The 14,115-nt window shown below is 34.0% G+C and overlaps 1 protein-coding gene across 2 annotated transcripts in view; it reads left to right on the top strand.

Annotated features, from left to right (window-relative positions):
* Positions 1–14,115, top strand: part of trio (trio Rho guanine nucleotide exchange factor) — a 456,894-nt gene that overhangs the window by 99,533 nt on the left and 343,246 nt on the right. For both annotated transcript variants that reach the window (XM_089089484.1, XM_089089483.1), the window contains exons 15-18: positions 4,940–5,110; positions 8,485–8,673; positions 9,872–9,991; positions 12,957–13,148. In XM_089089484.1, coding sequence (XP_088945610.1) covers positions 4,940–5,110; positions 8,485–8,673; positions 9,872–9,991; positions 12,957–13,148 — 672 coding nt within the window. The remainder of the gene's footprint in view (positions 1–4,939; positions 5,111–8,484; positions 8,674–9,871; positions 9,992–12,956; positions 13,149–14,115) is intronic.

The raw sequence follows: 14,115 nt of genomic DNA, 5'->3' as shown, positions 1-14,115 counted from the left end.
TCTTTTTTTTAAATTTAATTTCTGATCTTTTTTTAAATAATGCTGGGAAATCTGGCGCCCCCTTCATAGCAATGTCCCAGCCCCCATAAAAACTCTCTCCATGGAAAGACAAACGTGGCCATGGACTCGATGCTACAACAGTGATGACCCACATCAGCATTTGAGGTTCTGTCGGAGTAACGAATCCTCACAATTTCTCGTAAACAGCGGTGGTCAAAGACTTCCATACCATGGGTATGAAGTGCCTTCAGTAGATAAGCAAGATCCTCCCTTTTGACAACCTGGTGAGCGTAGTGAAGAACATAATGAGTCTTAATTTGTTTTAATATCCCCCTGATTTACTTCAGGTTTAAAAACGTCCAGGAAGTTTTAACTCAACACCCTTAGCTGTTCCTGGGCTGTACAGATTTGTCCTTTTGACAACCTGGATGCACATAGTGTGTTTGGATTTAGTTTAATATGCCCTTAAACATTCCCTGCAAATTTCAATTTAAACCTTAGCCATTCCTGAAGTATTCTAGGTATTCATTTCATATATAGATATTATAGGTACACATTTTAATAACATAGATACAAATATTGTCTTTTGATTTAGTTCAAGTTTCAACCTAATACGCATGGTCGTTTCTGAGATATTGACTTTTGACAACCCAGATGTACAAATTGTTTCTATTCCAATCCAATACGCCCCTCGGTATTCCCTGAAACTTTCAAATAAATACCCTCAGACGTCCCTGATATATTGCAGATACCCCAATTTGACAATCTGGATGCACTGAGGGTCCTGTGTTTTAGTTCAGAATCACCCAGCATTCCCTCAAATTTTCAACTTACTACCCCCTAATCTTTCCTGAGATGTTTCAGATATGTCATGTCGACAACCTAGATACATATAGTGTCTTTTTATTAACTTAAACATCTTCCCACAACAGGCCTCGAAGCTTTTAAGTTAATACCATTAGCCGTTCCAGAAATATTGGTCATACGTTTTTTTGATGACCTGGGCGCAGGTAGTGTCTTTTTATTTATTTCAACATCCTCAACCTACCCTGAAAGTTTCAATCTGATATCCCTAGCCGTTTCTAAAATATTGGAGAGAAGCTATTTTGACAACCTAGATGCACATAGTGTTTTTTTTTTTTATGTACTTCAACGTTCCTTGCAATTTTTAGCTTGATCATAAAAAAAACACTGTGAATCCAGGTTGTCAAAGGTCTGCAATATCTCAGAAACGGCTAAGCGGTTATTGAACTAAATCCAAAGACTATGTGCATCCAGGTTGTCAAAATGACGGATCTGCAGAACTCAGGAACAGCTAAGGGTGTTAAGTTGAAACTCCCTGGAGGTTTTTAAACTTAAACTAAATCAGGAGGGTATTGAACTAAATCAAAGCTGATTATCCGCTTCACTAAGCTCATCTGGTTGTCAAAAGGGATTATCTGCATCATCTACTGAAGACAATTCATCCCCATGGTATGGAAGTCTCTGAACCCGCTGTTTACAAAAAATTCTGAGGATTCTTTACCCCGACAGAATCTAAAATGCTGATGTAGGTCACCGCTGCTGTAACATCGAGTCCACTTATTTTGTACTTGTACTTGTTGCACGTTCAAGCCGCATCCAGGCTCATCGTGGCGCTCAGTAGACAACGCCATGTTTCTTTCCAGAGATTTCTATCGAGGGTGGCAGGCTCCATAACTTCAAGCCAGTGACGATCACCATTTTTCCAAACGCATCCAATCAAAATTATGTGATATTTTTTTCAACGTAGTTGAAAGTTCTGGAAATTAGGTCTTTTAGAATGATAGCCCCCTTAGGGCCCACAGTGCAAGGGTGGTAAGTTATGCCCTTGGGGTATACAAGGTTTATATAGAAAAGTGTTGTAGAAATTTCAAAAGGGGCTCATTTAATTGGGACTTGAAATTGCCCTTTCTAATTGTCGAAATTGACCGGAGAGTAATTAACCTCCTCTCACGCCCACCATTTCCCCAAGAACATTCAATCAAAGTCTATAGAAAGCCACTTTGTTTAACGTAGTTGAAAGTTCTGGAAATTATGTATTTAAGGATGACAAACCCCCCAGAGCCCCCAGGGCAAGGGTTGTAAGTTCTGCCCTGGGGGCATATAAGGTTTTTATTGATGGAGTTGTCGTAAAAACTTCAAAAAGGGCTCATTCTATTGGAAACTGAGAGGGTTAGTGCCCTTTTTAATAGTCGAAAGTGATTGGAGGCTAACTAACCTCCCTCTCTAGCCCACCATTCCCCCAAACACATCCAATTAAGATTTTCAGATAGCCATTTTGTTCAACGTAGTAGAAAGTTCTGGAAATTAGGTGTTTAAGGATGACAACTCCTCCCCCCCCAGCCCTCAGGGCAAGGGTTGTAAGTTATACCCTGGGGGCACATAAGGTTTATTTTGAAAGCGTTGTCATAGAAACTTCAAAAGGACTCATTTGATTCGAAATTGAAAGGGCTAGGGCCTTTTTTAATAGTTGAAAATGATTGAGGAGCGACTAACGCCCTTCTCACACCCACCTTTTCCCCAAACACATCCAATGAAAATTTTGTTATTATAAATTATAAATTTTGTTGTTATAAAGTGTTTTCGTAGAAGCTCAAAAAGGGCTCATTCGATTGGAAATCGAAAGGCCTAGTGTCCTTTTTAATAGTCGAAAGTGATTGGAAGGCTTGACATTTTTATAGTAAAGATCAATGTGGGTATAATGTTTTTTTTTTTTTATTGAAAATAGAAAGGGCTGGTGCCCTTTTTAATAGTCGAAAGTGATTGGAGGGCAACTAATCCCCTTCCCGCGCCCACCCTCTCATTTTCCCATTATGTTTTAAAAATAAATGTTGCCTTAAGATTAAATCAAAATGCACTGTGTTAATGCTAATTCCGAATAAGACATCTCAGCAGTATCCCAAAAACGACTGAGGGTATTATGTTCAAACTTTTGGGGCTACTTCTGCTCTTTAAATTTAACCAAATCAAAATAGCATCAGTGTATCCAAGCTATCAAAGAAAGTAAACAGATTTTTTGCAACTAGTATCAAGTTTTCCTTTTCAGGTCAACTAGAGGAGGTATAAAACTACTATCTGTTTCCATATTTATAAAAGGGTGTGTGTTGTTAAAAATTTCTGAAATTTTTTTCCAGCATACAAATAGCTGGTAAGACTATAAAGTCTCTTAAAAAAAAACGATATAAAGAAATATTTTCTTTTTCCTCGAAAAGACTGTGTCAATATAAAACGAACTGAGATTGATTAAAAAAACTTTTTCCAAAAAATAAGTGTTTCAGTAAAAATTAAAGAACTCCATTAAACAAAAAATGAACAAAAATAGAATCAAATAATCTACCAAGCGTGAAAAATCAGCATCAATAAATAAATGAAACCCAAAACGAACAGAAATTACAATAAATAACCAGATCAAACTCAAAACGAGCAGAAATTAACATAAGTTTGGCTCAAAACCCCTATGCCTTCCCAAAGCCAGAACATAATTTGCACTTTACTGAAAAAAATACAAATGAATGTGCATTGTCAGTTTAATATACATATACTGATATTTAGTAATCAAATTGTTAATATTATCTGGTTTATTAAAGTTATAAAAGTAAAACATTTATACTTTTTTCAGTAAAGTGCAAATTATGTTCTGGCCTTGGGAAGGCATAGGGGTTTTGAGCTTTTCTGTTCGTTTTGGGTTTCATTGATTTATCGATGCTGATTTATGGTAGTTTCACGCTTGGTAGATTATTTTATTTTATTTTTCTCATTTTTGCTTAATGGAGTTCTTTACTTTTCTTTGAAAAACTTATTTTGTGGAAAAAGTTTTTTTTTAATTAATCTTAAAAAAAAATCGTATTTGTTATACAGGGAAATATGCATAAAAACAATATTTCAGGGAACTATGAAACATCGAGCAGGAATTTTCGTTAGTTTGTGGTAAAATTCTCTAAAAAGCACTGGTATTACTGGTCCTGGTTGGCTTGATAATTCTGAAAAAAGTGGCAAATCGGGATAAGTCACAAAGCATGCAATAGGAATGGATTAAGCTTCAGTAAAGTAATTCTGATCCGGCAAAATTTTCGTCGGGTCTCCTGCTATTATCAAAATTCCCACAAAACATGCAATGCAAAAGGATTAAGCTTCAGTAAAGTAATTTTGATTCGACAAAATTTTCGTCGGGTTTCCTGCTATTTTCAAAATTTCCACAAAATGTGCAATACGAAAGAATTTGCTTCAGTAAAGTAATTTTGATCTGACAAGATTTTAGTGGGATCTCAAGCTATTTTTCAAAATTCCCACAAATTCCGACAAAAAATGCAATACGAAAGGATTAAGCTTCAGTAAAGTAATTTTGATCCGACAAAATTTTCGTCGGGTCTCCTGCTATTTTCAAAATTCCCACAAAACATGCAATGCGAAAGGATTAGGCTTTAGTAAAGTAATTTTGATCCGGCAGGATTTTCGTGGGGTCTCAGATGTTTTTTCAAAATTCCCACAAACCATGAAGGTTGATCGTTATAATAGTTTGTTTTTTCAAGTTTTATTTTCAAATCTTTGTTTACTATGGGCTAAAGCTCATTTTTCAATAGGTTGCATCTAACGCTGCAACCATGATCGAGTAATTTTAACGAAAACACATACTTCAATTTGTGAGTGTCACCAATATTTTTTTAATATTTTTTGGAATTTTATCAATATAACCTTTGAAAAACATACCTAATCAATCTTAAGTGCAAAGCCCAAGCAGGTTCAAGACATTAGTAGATTTTGCTTTTTTTTTTTTTTTTGTATTTAAAGCACGTTACTCATAAGAATTATATTTCTACCGCCATGGTTTCTCGAATAGAAACTTTGAACGTATGCATAGCGTGCTTTGATCTTCGCATGATTAACCTGCTTTTTTTTCTAATGCGTTCTTTCTCTAAAGGTGTTGTCGCAGATGAAAATATGGACAGCGGAACTGTCATCTAATGAAGATGAATGTAAAAAAGCTGATGTTAATCGATGTGAGGCTTTGGTGAGGAGGCATGCCGAAAACATGGCACATATGCAGAATACTGTGTTTAGGGTGTTGCAAAGAGGTCAAGAACTGTATCAGGTTTGTGTGTTACTAATCACTGCTACTAAAACAAAGCTAGGCCTGTAGATCCTGCGGTAAGCGGAAAATCAAAAATGAGTTGATTTTTCTTAAGGCTTTGTAAAAAATAATTGGTAGTCATCAGCTGAAAGAAAGGGGAAGACGCTTAAGTAGTTCCAGAGGAATGGCTAGATTGCACAACATTAGAAGTGATACCATTTTGTATAAGATCTTTTTGGAAAAAAGGACTGATTAAAAAATTATGTAGGAAGTCTTAAAATATTTATATTTTGGAGGGGTAGGTCTTAGGCATTTTATATTCAGATTTATTTCATTATAGATTATAAATTTGTTATTGTAAAATTACTGATTATATAGGCCTACGTTATACTTGTTAAGAACCAAGACGCATTTGATATTGGAAAAAAAGGTTAGATGAAGCTCAGATTTTTGCAAGGAATGGTTTATGGAAAAGAAAGGGTGTGTAACAGCTAAAAAATGGTAAACCTATTGTTTTGAGTTATGGTAGTAGAAGTTGAGAGCATTTGCAGAAGACTTCTTAAAAAGAAAGTTGAATAGTGGCATAGATCATTCTCTAAAGCCCCAATGGCTACAAAAAAGAAAAAAAAGAGGGGAAATGTATATTCATAACTTAAGTTTATATAAACATTTCAGAAACATGTGAAAACAGGCACTTTTTCCTATTATTTAAGTAAATTTAGATCATTCTCTAAGAAAAAGTGTAAGTAATATCATGATTCTGGTTAGATGAATCAGTAATTATAAAACTAATGAATGAAATGATCTAAGTCTTTTGTTAGTTGCTACAGATATTGGCTGGTCGCAAAATTGCATGTTTCACGGGGAATATGGATCTTCAGTGAGACGTTTTGACGCAGAGCTAGAAATTGGCGATCGCAAGAACGTTAGAAAACTTCAAATATTGGCCCTTTATATGGTAATAAAAAAATTCAAAAAAGTCGCTAAACTTCGAGATTGCAGAAAGCGGGGGGGGGGGGGGTGAAGGCTATGAAATGCGTAATTGCCATGAATAAGTGCTTTTCTGATATGATAAAATTTAATAGATAGATAAAAATCACCCTCTCCCCCCTCCATGTTCAAAAATATCTTAGATTCGAGGTTTCATATCTTAGCCAAAGATTATTATTTAATTTGACTGTCTTGAGTTGATTTATTTCTAAGATATTTTGTATTTCTTTGTGTTTCTTGTATTTTTTTATTTCTATGGTAATTTTGAGGCACTTGTTTCTATGAATGATCTTTGTTTTTTTCTATCTTTTTTTTCTGAGGATGATTCGAATAGAAATGGAAAATCAAATTACTACATTAAAAATACTACATGAACGGAATCGGAGTCGATTCTATCCCAGTTCTTTTTTTCTTTTTTTTTCTTTTTTCTTTGAAATAATATTGATATGAATCAAAATAATGTAACAACGTCTGCATTTTATTTTGTGACTGCTACTGTATGGTCGTCATAAAAATGTAGCCAGCTGTTCAATTTCACTATCCCTTTGGTACTGACAAGCTGAGCTTTCGGAATTTTGGAAGCTGAAAAGGAAATAGACTTTGGCCTTGGAAAAAGATTTAAAAGAGAATTCATCATTTGCTTCCTTTCTTCTATTTTGAATGAAGTTAGTTTTTCTGATTTTTCAAGAATTCCCAAGATATTAACAGCCAAGTCCTGACACCTAGTATCTTTTTTGTGCATATAATTGTTGGGGTTTCACCCCTGTTTCTTTTCTTTTCAGATAAATGACTTGATTTCGTTCCGTAATTACATTTGCGTAGATTCTCCTATACTATAATTTTCAATGGCAATTTAAAGTATCGTTGCTAAGCTATAGTTGTTTTGCAATTAGTAAGCTTTGAACTAAATTTTATTTTGGGACTTCCTGATTTGAGCCATTTAAAGATAAATCTAAGAAAAGTAGAATGGGTTTTGAAGGGAGATTAAGAGGATTGGCGAGGCCAAGCGAAGGTCCACCCCTATGAACAGTTGCTGTAAAGAATATTATTTTTAGTTAGTCTGCATTTAGACCCCGTTCGGGGAAGCATATTTTTTTGGTTGTTATATGTGACCGTTTGGAAGAATAAAAGTAAGGCATTTTCTACAAACTGTGTACTAAATTTTCCCGGAACCCAGGCAGGGTAGGAATAGAGTTACGAGATACCGTCATTATTATATTGACAGGAGGGTTTGTTACCTCCAAGGAGAGAGTTAGAGATTTTTAGTGGTGACACGGGTTCGGGTACACCCTTGGGCCTTAGAATTTGGCCATTAGACCGCTTGATCACGTTATTATACCCTGGGGCAGGGTATACTGTAAATAGGGTAGTACCAAACCCGATATTTGCAGAACCGGTGTGGTAGACGCGGGCATCACATTATAATTTGGGGCCGGGGCTTTCCCCTCCAATAAGTGGTGACACTCGTACATTACCACGCCAATACTGGTGGCGTTGTAGCTTACCACTATAACACTGGTGGCATCGTGGCCTACCGGTATAATATTAGCACCTATCAACCCCAACATTGGTGCCAGCGGTATCAACACGAACATTGGTGGCTATCACACGAACAGCAGTCCTTTCTTGGTTGCCAAAGCTTCAACGGATTGGGTGAATCTGCTTACATATTATGCAATGTCAAAGAGAAAAGAGACGTGTTAGTATAGGACCTAAATTGCAGAATAAACTAAAAAAAATCCTCAGTTTGAACTCTTTTCTTGCTCTGCGGGAACTCCTGAACTTGAAAAGAAAAAAAAAATTACTATGTCAAATTTAAATATTACCTATAGTAAGGGTTAAAATCATTGTGGTTATTATAATAATATTTTTTACAGCCTCAATAGAAAGTTATTGTCAAATTTGACTGAAAAATTAACAGTATGGAGGATAAAAATGAGAGCAAAAAATAATTTATATACATGTAGTAAAGCTGTTGAAAAATTTCGACAACTTCTTAAAATAGGTAAAAAAAAGTCTTTCCTTTAAGATATTGCATTATGCATAAATTTTGATGAGATGAGCAAGGAATAGGGTACCCTTAGACGCTTTTCCAGTACCAAGGAAAAACTGCCAGCTGCCAAACTGCCAACCGAATGCAACCGAGCTGAAGAACCCTCCCCAGAACAGTTGAAGGTGGGCAAGATCATGATTAATAGTTGTGGATGTTCGAATAAAAGAAGCACATGATACATATACAAAAGAAAATTATATTACAAAAAAAATGGAAGAATTGACAAAACAGTATCAATCAGGGCTATCAAATTGATATTATTAGCCTACATGTTTTATGTTTTTGTTGTTTTTTTAATGCAAAATTGTGCTATAATTACTTTTTAGTACTGTTAAATTTGTAAAATTTTCAGATTTTCGAATCGAGCAACGTACAGTTGTTCACAGATTCAGAGAACAAAACAACTGGGAGTGTGCGAGTTCAAGTCCTTTTGGAGAATCTTCATGAACGTGAATTGGACTTGGAAGATGCAGCGGAAATGCGTCGTGTTAAACTTGAACAAAAACTTAACCTTGCCCAACTCGAGGTTGAGGCTCATCAGGTTTGTTTTTACATGTGTTCTCACAGTATCTATTAAAGAAAATTTCTTCTGCTATCTTAAAATATTCAGTAGTCTCTTTAGTTCGGGCAAAATGCCAGAGCCCAAAAATGAGAAAAACGAACTTTGAGAGCCCAAAACCAACAAATGAGTTTTGAGAGACCAAAAATGCCAGAGACAAATTGTTCGTTCGAGCATACCAAGATTACTTATTCGACAAGTCCGATTAATTATTCTTAGCGTCCCACGAGACGTAAATGAAGTAAGGTTAGTAGGATTACCATGAAAGCCTGAGCAAGAGGTGTTAATTTTTTTCCGGAGGGATTTTTTAAGAAAAGTTTTAGTTAATTGTTGACTCGCCGTATACCAATCAATAAGCTTTGCGAAAAGTACAGTTTAATGCCACTTTCCATGTCTTTAATGAAAGTGCCGTAAAGATAAATAGGTAACGTTTTACAGATAAAAATTACAGATCGCCATATATTGTGCTTCTTGGCCTTACATCTAGGCCTAGCGCACAGTAGGTAGGCAGCGACTGGGAAGAGATCATAAGAAAGTTTTTAAAGGTACTTTGAACTTCATGGGAGTTTTGAAAGGCGGAGTTTTGAGTAGATTAGAATGAAGGATGAGTTTGAGCAGCTCTTTTGGCATTAGGCAGCTTAGTTGTATAATGAGTTGGTAGAATCAGTCGGAATAGTGGTAGTATTGTTCCAGCATGCATCAATATACTGTTGTGGTAAGAAAATTACAGGTAAAAAGTTGTTAAAGGCCCAAAACGGAAACCGAATTTTCATCCTAAATCGTCAAAAACTTGACTCTTATTCATATAAGGCTTAAAAAATAAAAGATATAATCAACATTTTACAAAAAACAGCATGTGCTATAACAGTTTTGTGAACATTATTTTGCAAAAAAAAAAAAAAAAAAAAAAAAAAAAAAAAATATAGTGAACATGTATGATCTGAATACTGTTTAGTTATTTTATTTTTAATTTTTGATTTTGCTGCCCAAGGTGAACGGAAAATGTATTAATTTCTTTTCTTAAATTACAAAGACAAAGACTCACGATGATAGAAGTTCATGGCAATTTAATCATATTCTCGATTGATATAGACTAAATAAAAATGGAAAAAAAAATATTGAGAATCGTTTTATTCTTTTATCAGTTTTGTATATTTTTTATTACATTATCATTCAACAGGTTGTATCATGGATTCGAAGCTCTGAATCGATGCTGACAAGCACTCTGGTAGTTCCGACGAATCTACAAGAAGCTGAGCAACTAAGACTACAACATGATCATTTTCAAGTGGCAATTGAGGTGATTTGTTCTTAAATTCTATAGAATGCTTGTTTCAGAATATCTTAGAAATAAGAGAATAATCTAAGTTAGTTCAAAGAGCATGGGTAAATTTATAAAAGCCGAAACGGTGCTTTTGTCGGAAAAAAACATCCATGCCATCTAGTGTTCGGCGACACTTGGTATTTTCATTCTTTTATAATCTTTTTTCTGTCAGGAACTAAGATCAGGCACTTATTACTAACCTAATTTTCCCGACCACACAAATTAAAAGTAGTTATTCTGATTATTACACTAAAAAAAAAATTCAAAAACCGACACAAAAAGTGTCACCAAACGCTAGATAGCGTTATTTTTTTGTGGACACTAGCGCCATTCCCACTCATGTAAGTTACCATACTCTTTGATTTGGTTGACATAGAAGGCTAGCCCAAATATTTCTTTTATTATTGATAATAGTCATTTTCAATTTGGCACAAATGGTTCGATAAGGTAAAAGGAAAAGGTAAAGGATACGGCACTAGACCTTTAAATTCCAAACTGGCGGTATTGATCTCCGTTTCGAAGCACTTCAGCCATGAAGTGCAATGAGGGGGAGCAGCCATCCTTTGCTTTTGCAGACCCTTCCTATTTACCTTCCTCAGATTTCTTCAGGTACCCATTTGGAGCTGGGTCGACTCTGGCTGGGCTTACAGAGTCATGCCAATGACCCCCGCTCCAAACCAAATAACTGGCCACACCAGGAATCAAACCTCTGCCCCTCGGATAAAGGATTTCAAATCATGTCCGCCAACCACTCGTCTAGGACGGCTTAAAAATGGCTTGGGGACTCTAGGGACTGTGGGTCTTTTCTGTTTCTTGATCTTCTCCCTCGAGAAGTGGCAATCTCGAGCTAAATTGAGACAAGAAGCTGACTTACATTTACGCTGTGTTAAAAAGCCATTCTGTGAAATTTTGTATAGATTCTGTCAGTAATTGAACTATCTTCCCCTTTTAATTGTTGTTCAAAGTCCAGATGCTTTGATTCTTATTTTTGTTCTAAGTTTCCATAAAATAAGAGTTCATATTTGAAAACATGGAGTTACTGGTGTTTCTAGTGTTTCCAAAAATATGGAGTTTTTATAGTTGAAACAATACTAAATTGGCCTTTTGGGAGAGGGAAATTTTGGCTATGTTCCTTTTTCTCAAGGTTTGTTAATATACTCTCAAAATTTCTTGTATTTTCCATGAAATTTGCCTATTTTATTCTGTGTTTTCTTGATAGTAAGGATGGGCTTGTTGTGAGAGTAAAATGGGTGTTGAGGGACGCTACAGTTGGGCTTTCCACAAAGCAAGTAAATCGAATTAACACCATGTTTTAGAACTTTTCAACTACAAATATTTGAAATATTTTATTGATATGAGGTTTTAGAGCCTAGAACGAGGACTCATGGTCTTTTAACGACAAAATGATCGATAGGAAGAGAAATATTTTATTGATATGAGGTTTTAGAGCCTAGAACGAGGAGTTATGGTCTTTTAACGACAAAATAATTGATAGGAAGAGAAATATTTTATTGATATGAGGTTTTAGAGCCTAGAACGAGGAGTCATGTTCTTTTAACGACAAAATGATCGATAGGAAGAGAAATATTTTATTGATATGAGGTTTTAGAGCCTAGAACGAGGAGTCATGGTCTTTTAACGACAAAATGATCGATAGGAAGAGCAAATAACTTAAACAATAAAGAACGGTGGAAATGATCGTTATAGATCGTTTTGAACATCATCATTCATATTCACATAGATTTCAGAAGCGTAATAGTAAGCTGAGTTTTTAATGCTTTTAAAAGTTTAAAACCAAGGCCATTGTATTTGAGTTGTTGGATTTAACTTTCCTCAACCTTATTAGTTTTTTTTTTTGTTTTGTTTTTTTCTCGAAAGTACATTGTGATTTTAGCTTCTTATCGAGAATATGTTTTGCCTAATCTCCGTTGAAGCTCTTTAAAAAAAAAAAAAACGAATTTGAGATGAATGTTAACGAGTATTTATTCAAAATTTATTGATCAAGGCACATTAAATAATGAATGAAACTCTATCTATAGACGTATGAAGTTAAATTCTGATATATTCTGATATAAATCCTGTTAATTCGTGTGATATTTATATTAACAAGTAGAGAGACACAAAGACCAAAATTGTTTACCTTGAAATTGTCATTCCCTTTATAATAATTCAGAAATTAGTAGTTTTTTACGCCATAGAAAAGTGGATATTAGACGTCAATATAAACGTGACATGTATTTATTTCTCTAAAAATCGAAAGGTAAAAAAAGGTGAACAAAGTTACAAATCAATAAAATATGGATTTACGAGAAAAACATAACAGGCATAGAAAAATAACTAAATAGAAAGCTTTGATAATCTCATAAATCAAATATCAAAACAAATATCTTAAAATAAAAAAAAAAAAAAAATTAAAAAATCTTGAAACAAAAAGTAAGTAAAGCATTTATTAATATAAACATAGCATGTGTTTATTTATCTATTTCCCTAAAAACCGAGGAATAAAAAAGGAAGTAAACCAAGTTACAAAACAACTGTATAGAATCCCGCAATTAAAAAAAAGAAATACAAATAACATATTCAGTATTTAATAAGTTTTGGAGAAAAGGGAAAAGGCAAAGAGAATTCTTTTTTACAGATACATTCTCAGATATAAATTTAAAATAGTTTTTTTTTCCGAATAGATTAGATTTATATTGGATATGAAACCAGATAGATTTTAGAATATTTTCTAATTTTCGTTCTAATTTTAGTAAATTTCAACTCCTTAATCTAATTCTTGAGACTTATTCGGGGATAAAACTACTCATTTGGAAAACTAAGTAAAAATTTATTTATGCTGTATCAGTTATATGGAGTGTTAGCTCGGGGTTTGTGGCTGTTAATACATATTGAAAGAAAATGACATGTTTTTTACATCTTGTTTATTTATCTTATGCAGAAAACACATTCCTCCGCTTTACAAGTTCGACAAAAAGCCGAACAAATGCTTAACAATGGTAATTGTGATCAAAATGCAGTGCGTGAGCTGGCTGATCTGGTAACAAAGAGATGGCAGCAGTTGGTTACCTGTGCAGAAGAACGACATAAACTAGTAACTGCAAGTCTAAACTTCTTTAAAACAGCTGAACAGGTATGGCTCAATTTTGTTTTTTTACAAATTAATTTATTATTTAATTATTTTGATAGCTTACACATTACTTTATATACAGATTTTTTTTTTTTCACCAATATCCGACAAACAGGAAAATAAACTAGCTTCTTTTTTTTAGAAATAAATTTAGAAAAAACTCCACAAAATAAGTTTTTCAAAAAAAGTGAAGAACTCCAATAAACCAAAATAAGCAGAAATAAAGTTGGATCATCTTTCAAGTATAAAACTAACACAAATCACCATCAATAAATAAATGAACCCTAAAACGAAAAGAAATTAAAATAACTGAGTCAAACTCAAAACAAGCAAAAATCAACATGAGTAGGCCTGAAAACCCCCATTCCTTCTTGAGATCAGAACATAATTATTCAATTTACTGAAATAAAATTCATGTTAAATGTTTTCGTTTTTTTTATCTTTAATAAATCAAGAATTGTTAAGATATTAAGGAATAAATATCAGCATAACTGTATTAAACCGACAATAGAAATTCATTTGTATTTTCTCTCAGTAAAGGGCAAATTATGTTCTGGTCTTGAGAAGCCATATAAGTTGCCAGCCCTACTCATGTTAATTTCTGCTTGTTTCGAGTTTGACTCGGTTATTTATTGTAATTCCTGTTCGTTTTGGGTGGGATATATGACTTATGTTTGTAATTAATTTGAAATTTTAAGAAGATTTCTCCTTTTTTCTAATTATATCGTTTTCTGAAGATAATAAGATAACAATTGGTGAAAGGGATATCCCTAATAAAGTTAACTCGTTTCGAATCTAACTAGCTATGGAGAGACGATATTGGACTCATTCTTTTCTTAAGGATGCAAAGACAGTGTGATGTTTAATGTTTTTTGTTCTTGAAAAGCCAGCAAAGTGTGTTATTCATCGAAAAGATCTACCTGTCATTTAGTTTAGCTAAAGTTAATACTAAGGCTATGCAAGTTTAAAT

This window comes from Artemia sp. Qi Xiang Cuo, chromosome 5 (assembly GCF_049724085.1).
Source record: "Artemia sp. Qi Xiang Cuo chromosome 5, ASM4972408v1, whole genome shotgun sequence".
Classification (NCBI taxonomy): Eukaryota; Metazoa; Arthropoda; class Branchiopoda; order Anostraca; family Artemiidae; genus Artemia; species Artemia sp. Qi Xiang Cuo.
The sequence above is the reverse complement of the archived record's forward strand: the minus strand, read 5'-3'. Positions and strand labels throughout refer to the sequence as shown.